Genomic DNA, 7,594 nt, shown 5'->3' on the forward strand with positions numbered 1-7,594 from the left:
TGCTTTTGTAGGGCCCTATCCCTTTGTGGGTTAGTGGTATAAATCGCTGGACAGGTAACAGGAAAAGCTCATATAGTCTGGATTCACTTCGGTTATTCCTTGGATCTGTTTGGGAAAGGAAATTATCTTTTTATGCTATTCTGTTTTGTATTTGCATTTTCACTACTGGTATAAGTTGCTAAAATGTTGGGTTTTAGAATCAAATGACCTGTGTTTGATCCTGGCTCTATCCTCATCTTTTAACTGAGAGTAATAAAATCTTTCTCCTTGGGAATGTCATAAAGATAAGAGATAATTTGGCACAAGCTAAGGGCTCAGTGAATGAAATCTGCATAACAAATTCTTAAATTTTTCTATTCAGGGAAATTTTTGATAGATCACAGGTACCATAATCCTGTAGACTAACTTATGTAGACCTAACGATGAGCAAAGAACTATGACCTTCTCTGGTCATTTTGATTTTAGTGTCTTCTCTCCTCATTCTGGTGAGCTCTCCCTTACCACATCAAGTGTTACATAAAATACTTTTTTTTTTTTCTCTCTCGAGACAGAGTCTCACTCTGTTGCCCAGGCTAGAGTGCTGTGGCAGCAACCTAGCTCACAGCAACCTCAAACTCCTGGGCTCAAGTGATCCTCTTGCCTCAGCCTCCCACTTAGCTGGGACTGCAGGTGCCCACCGAAATGCCCAGCTAATTTTTCTATTTCTAGAAATGGGGTCTTGCTCTTGCTCAGGTCTTGAACTCCTGGGCTCAAGGGATCTTCTCCCTCAGCCTTCCCTGTAGCTGTGACTACAGATCTTCATCACCATGCCTCGTTTCTCTTTTTTCTTTTTGTCTTGGCATTGGTTTTGTTCCCCTTCATTCATACAAGATGTTTTAAATTATTCCTATCAGCTCTAATACAAACCTAATGCCTTTTTGAAAGATACACATGATCAAGTATCTTCGTAGCGTGAACACGGGACAGATGTTTGGGTATTGCAAAGGGGTGTTGATGGGAAGACCCACTGCAGGTAACCATAGTCATCTTTAGGCCTTGTGCGAGTGAAACCCTGCTCCATAGAGCCCGATGCCTGTTGCCCACTGAGTCATGCCTCAGAGCTATGAGGTTCTAACTCCAGAATGTCAAATTCTGTTTGGAGTCTGAGTCAGATGGTAAAACACTTGAAGGAGTTAGTTATTTTTTGAAAAGGCATATTGTCCAACTTCCCCTACTGCCTGCCTCAGGCATAGCAGCCGCCCACTCCACAACACAGTTTCAGTTTCTTCATTAACTAAACATGTGGCTGCCATACAGCCCACCAGTTATACTCCTGGGCATTTCTCCAGAAAAATGAAGACTTACATTCACACAGAAACTTGTCCACAGATGTTCATACAGCTTTATTTGTAGTCACCCAAAACTGGAAACAACCCCAATGTCCTTCAGTGGTTGCATGGTTAGACAAACTATGGTATATCGTGCGTGGACTACTACACAGCCGTGGAAAGAAACAGACTATGGGTGTGCCTAGCAACTTGGCTGGATCTCCGGAGAATTCTGCTGAACAAAAAGGCCAGTCCCAAAAGGCTGCATACTAGATGATTACATATGGTTCTTGAAGTGACAAAGTTAGAAAAATGGAGAGTAGATTAGTGATGCTAGAGGTTAAGGAATAGGAGAGAGCATGGACATGGACATGGCCATAAAGGGCGAAGTTTAGGGGTCCTGTGGTGGCAGGAATGTCCCGTGTCGTGACTAGCACTGTCAGTATTCTGGTTATGGTGGTGTGCCACAGCTTTGCAAGATGTTCCCGTGGGGGAGACTGGGTAAAGAGGACCTGGGCTCTCAGGGTTTTGTTTGTTTTTATTTTGAGATAGCATCTCACTCTGTTGCCTGGGTTAAATGCAGTGGTGTCATCATAGGCTCACTGCAACCTCAAACTCCTGAGCTCAAGTGATCCTCCTGCCTCAGCCTCCCAGGTAGCTGGGATTATAGGCGTGGACCACCATGCTCAGCCTATTTCTTTTTCTTTCTTTCTTTTTTTTTTTTTTGGTAGAGACAGAGTCTCACTTTGTTGCCCTTAGTAGAGTGCTGTGGTGTCACACAGCTCACAGCAACCTCCAACTCCTGGGCTTAAGCAATTCTCTTGCCTCAGCCTCCCGAGTAGCTGGGACTACGGGCGCCCGCCACAGTGCCCAGCTATTTTTTGGTTGCAGTTCAACCAGGCCTGGGTTTGAACCCACCACCCTTGGTACATGGGGCCGGTGCCCTACTCACTGAGCCACAGGCACCGCCCTCTTCCTTTTTTTTTTTTTTCTTTTTTTTAAGAGACAGGTTCTTGCTCTGTCACCCAGGCCAAAGTCCAGTGATGTCGTCATAGCTCACTGCAACCTCAAACTCCTGGGCTCAGCAGTCCTGCCTCAGCCTCCCATGTGGCAGGCACATACCACTATGCCTGGCTAAGTTTTTAATTTTCTGTAGAGATGAGGTCTATAATTATTTTAATTTTTTTTTTTGAGACATAGTCTCTCTCTGTTGCCCTGGGTAGAATGCTTGGCATCAAACTCCTGAGCTTGAGCAATCCTCTTGCCTTAGCCTCCCAAATAGCTGGGACTATAGGCACCAGCCACAATGCCCTGCTAGTTTTTTCTATTTTTAGTAGAGACAGGGTCTCACCCTTGCTCAGGCTGGTCTCAAACTTGTAAACTCCAGCAAATTCACCCGCCTCAGCCTCTCAGAGAGTTAGGATTACAGGCGTGAGCCACTGCACCCTAAAATGATTAATTTTTTAAAAAGGAATGAGCTGAAGATACATACAATAACATGAATGAATCTCAGAAGCTAGACACAAGGCTGCATGCTGTATGATGCCATTTATAAAAGGGAGATCTGTAGCTACGAGAAGCTGGCCAGGAGTGGTAGAGGGACTGATGGTAAAACCACACAAGAGACCTTTCTGGATGGACATGTGCTGTCATAACTATGTTAAGGTTATGCTACTTGGTCAAAACTCACCAAAGTTAGGGACAATAAGCAAGCAAAGTCGGCTGGCGCTAATAGTGTGAGGAGTCTTTCCTCTTAAATACCAGAAGGTGGCGGTAGCCAAGTGTTCATGTCATTTTACAAAATGGGGTTTCCAGTGGGAAACATTCCTGTGGAGAAACGGCTTTCCTTTTTGTTAATGAGCTCAGCCGGCTCGGTGACAAGGTACAACACAGCTTTCATCTTCACTTTCATGATCTTCTTTCATAACGATATCTGATATATAATCAGCTTCAGCTAATTTGGGGCACTTTTTACCAGCAAGTAATAAGCACCATTGTACGTTTCTGTAATTAGTCAGTTTTGAAAGTTTTCGCTTTGGCTCAGCGCCTATAGCTCAACCGGCTAAGGCGCCAGCCACGTACACCTAAGGTGGCGGGTTTGAATCCCCAGCCCGGACCCGCCAAACAACAATGACGGCTGCAACCAAGAAGTAGCCAGGCGTTGTGGCGGGCGCCTGTGGTCCCAGCTACTTGGGAGGCGGAGGCAAGAGACTCGCTTGAGCCCAGGAGTTGGAGGTTGCTGTGAGCTGTGATGCCACGGCACTCTGCCCAGGGGGACAGCTTGAGGCTCTGTCTCAAAAAAAAAAAAAAAAAAGAAAGCTTTCGCTTTAACAGTTTATAAAAGAATTAGTAGCTCTGGACTATAGTCTGAATATTTGGATATACAAATTGAGGGTTCACTTTATAATTGCTTTTGAATTGACCAGACCTTCCCCTCCCTAACCCTGTAGTAGAAGCTGAGCAAGACTTGATGTGGTCTTGGCCTTGTTTGTCTTCTCAAACAGGAAGGGGCTTTGAGGACTATGAAATGGAGGGGACAGCTTAGCCACACTCCAGTACTGCCACCCACAAGATACATTTAAATAAATCACATTCTTATGTTACTCTGGTGTTCAGCCTTTGCTGCTTCAGTCTTTCCCAGCCACTTTTCAAACTATAGTGAATAGCTATGTGCAAAGGCTGATCAAGGTACGCTGGGAAATGTAAAATAAACCTGCTAGCAGAGTGTAGGACAAAACGAGAAGACAGTGCCAATAAGAGACCTGAGAACAGTTACAAATAAATAGTCCAGTCCAATGTTTAGAAGTCTGAGTAGTAGAGTCAGACAGACCTGAGTTCTAATCCTAGCTCCTCCCCTCACCAGCTTTTGTCATTGTGGGCCCAATAGTTTTATCACAGTGCCTCATTTTTAAAATGAAGATTCAGGGGAGTAATTAATACAGTATAAAGGGTTTAACACACTGTCTAGCAATAATAAATAAGTGGCTTTAAAAGTAGATAGGAATTTAAATGTAAAACTTTGGAGGGGAACAATAGCACCCTTTTTGCAAATGTGTTCTTTTTTCCCCCCCCCCCAGACATAGTCTCACTATGTCACCCTCGGTAGAGTGCTATCATCCCAGCTCACAGCAACCTCAAACCCTTGGGCTTAAGCAATTCTCTCGCCTCGGCCTCCCAAGTAGCTGGGACTACAGGCACCCACCACAACGCTCATCTATTTTGTTGTTGTTGTTATAGTGTCATTGTTCTTTAGCAGGCCCAGGCCGGGTTCGAACCTGTGAGCCCCAGTGTATGTGGCCAGCACCCTAACCACTGAGCTATAGGCAAAAGCCTGCAAATGTGTTCTTAACGGGAAGCCATTCTGGTTGAAAGAAGGAGGGATGTTGGAGGCCTACCCACTAAACCTGACCACTTAATAGCAACCCCTGAGATGTCTCCAGGATTCCTTGGCCCACTTTCTGAAGCCTACTGGCAGCCTAACTGATACAGTAAATCATTAAAGGGAACAGAACTCAGCTCTTTGTTAGTTCCCAAAATTTCTTTATGTTCAGATAAAGTACTTTTTTATCTGGTTTTCTGTCATACTTTTAAAACACCAGCATCTTACTTTGATAAAGCTGCCATACTTTCTAACCAGTTTCCCCCAGATCTACTGTGACAATCCTCCCTTCTTAGTCACTGACACCCTTTTCATTTTTTTTTTTAATGTTTTTTGAGACAGAATCTCACTTTGTTACCCTCCGTAGAGTGCTATGGCATCATAGCTCACAGCAACCTCAAACTCTTGGGCTCAAGTTATCCTCCTGCCTCAGCCTCCCAAGCTGGGACTATAGGCGCCCACCACAGCACCCGGCTGTTTTTTAGAAAAGGGATCTTGCTCTTGGCTCAGGCTGATCTGGAACTCCTGAGCTCAGGTGATCCACCCACCTCAGCCTCTCAGAGTTCTAGGATTACAGGCACAAGCCACCACACCCAATCCCTGATATCCTTTTCAAATAAAAGAAAAAACATTTGAGTATTTGAGTATGTTACTCCCTTGATTAAGAATATTTGTTGGCTCGGCGCCTATAGCTCAACCGGCTAAGGCGCCAGCCACGTACACCTAAGCTGTCGGGTTCGAATCCCCAGCCCGGACCCGCCAAACAACGATGATGGCTGCAACCAAAAAATAGCCGGGCGTTGTGGCGGGCGCCTGTAGTCCCAGCTACTTGGGAGGCGGAGGCAGGAGACTCGCTTGAGCCCAGGAGTTGGAGGTTGCTGTGAGCTGTAATGCCATGGCACTCTGCCCAGGGGGACAGCTTGAGGCTCTGTCTCAAAAAAAAAAAAAGAATATTTGTTAACTGCTTATTGCTCTTAGGATAAAAACAAAACCCAACTTAAAAGTCTTTCTTGACTTTGCACATCTGCCACTTTGCCATCCCATCAGGCCACCTGCCTCCTACTAGACTCTGCTCAGATCCTGACAGGTGCACCACGCTGCCCAGGCCAGGCCTTTACCCCTGCTGTTCCCTCAGCCTGTATGACCACACTGTCCTTCCCTTCAATCCCTGTTCATGAAGCCTCAGCTTAAGTAGCACAGGAGGAGGCCTCTCTGAACTCTTACTCACATTTAAGCCGCTGCTGTATTTGTCCAGAGTTCCCTATACCTTGTCATCAGCATCACTCTTTATGCTTTATTGTGAATGTTTAATTTCACTCTTGTTTCATTACAAACTAAGTTTTGTGAAGGTAAAGGTTTTCTCTCTTTTATTAAGTGCTATATCACAGGTCCGTTGTACCACATCTGGCATGTGACAGGTGCTTTTAATATTTGTTGGATATGTGGTGACTGTACCTTTCCCAAGAAGAATACTTATTTCTTTTTTCTTCCTTTTTTTTTTTTTTTTTGTAGAGACAGAGTCTCACCTTATCTCCCTCGGTAGAGTGCTGTGACATCACACAGCTCACAGCAACCTCCAGCTCCTGGGCTTAGGCTATTTCCTTGCTTCAGCCTCCCGAGTAGCTGAGAGTACAGGCATCCGTCACAACCCCCGGCTATTTTTTTGTTGCAGGTTGGCCAGGGCCGGGTTTTGTTGCAGGTTGGCCAGGGCCGGGTGCTGGCCTCAGTATATGGTGCCAGCACCCTACCCACGGAGCCATAGGCGCTGCCCCAGGAAGAATATTTATTAATAATCTTGGTTTATATCCAGTCTTTATATTTATTGCACTAACTAAATGGAGTTATTTTGCATTTTAATTTTTGTTTCCTTTTTTTAAACTTTTTAAAATTTCAGGCCTGTCGAGGGGTCCAGACAGCTACAGCTACAGCCCCCCGGATCAAGAAATTTGCCATCTACCGATGGGACCCAGACAAGGCTGGAGATAAGCCCCGTATGCAGACTTACGAAATCGATCTGAACAAGTAGGTATCTCTGTGAAAGCCAGTTATGTGATAAAGGAAGGAGAGCAGACTTAAAAATCTGAGATCACATAATAGCTGTGGAGTCTGTTATCTGTTTTTAAAACAAGAATGAGGTAGGTACTTGATTCAGAAAAATGATAGCAAAAATAACATGCTGAACATAGTGGCTTATACCTATAATCCCAGCCATTCTTGACTAGTATAAGATAGTGTCTCATTGTGGGTTCTTTTTTTGTTTGTTTGTTTTGAGGCAGAATCTTACATTCCTGCCCCTGTAGAGTGCTGTGGCATCATAGCTCATAGCAACCTCAAACTCTTGGGCTCAAGTGATCCTCCTGCCTTAGCCTTCCAAGTAGCTGGGACTATAGACACTCGCCAGCTATATTTTTTAGAGATGAGGTCTTGCTCAGGCTGGTCTTAAACTCGTGAGCTCAAGCAATCCACTTCCCTCAGCCGCCCAGAGTGCTGGGATTACAGGCATGAGCCACCTTGCCCTGAGGTTTTAATTAGCATTTCATTGTGGTTTTAATTAGCATTTCTCTGATGTTTGGTGGTAATGAAGATTTTTTCATGTTTATTGGCCATTTGTATATCTTCCTTTTTTTTTTTTTGGAGACAGTCTCATTGTGTCTATCTTGGATAGAGTGCCTTGGTGTCATAGCTAACAGAAACCTCAAACTTCTTGGGCTTAAGCAGTCCTCTTGCCTCAGCCTTCCAAGTAGCTGTGACTACAGGTGTCCACCACCATGCCAGGCTAGTTTTTCTTTTTTTTTGAGACGGAGCCTCAAGCTATCCCCCTGGGTAGAGTGCCATGGCATCACGCTCACAGCAACCTCCAACTCTTAGGCTCAAGCGAGTGCCCTGCCTCAGCCTCCCAAGTAGCTGG

At 45.0% G+C, this 7,594-nt stretch overlaps 1 protein-coding gene across 1 annotated transcript in view; it reads left to right on the top strand.

Moving 5' to 3' along the window:
- Nucleotides 1–7,594, top strand: part of SDHB (succinate dehydrogenase complex iron sulfur subunit B) — a 30,621-nt gene that overhangs the window by 3,630 nt on the left and 19,397 nt on the right. Inside the window, exon 2 of the mRNA XM_003783863.2 lies at nucleotides 6,581–6,708. Within this exon, the coding sequence (XP_003783911.1) occupies nucleotides 6,581–6,708 (128 nt within the window). The remainder of the gene's footprint in view (nucleotides 1–6,580; nucleotides 6,709–7,594) is intronic.

Source organism: Otolemur garnettii, unplaced genomic scaffold, assembly GCF_000181295.1.
Source record: "Otolemur garnettii isolate 467f Iridium unplaced genomic scaffold, OtoGar3 scaffold00009, whole genome shotgun sequence".
Lineage (NCBI taxonomy): Eukaryota > Metazoa > Chordata > Mammalia > Primates > Galagidae > Otolemur > Otolemur garnettii.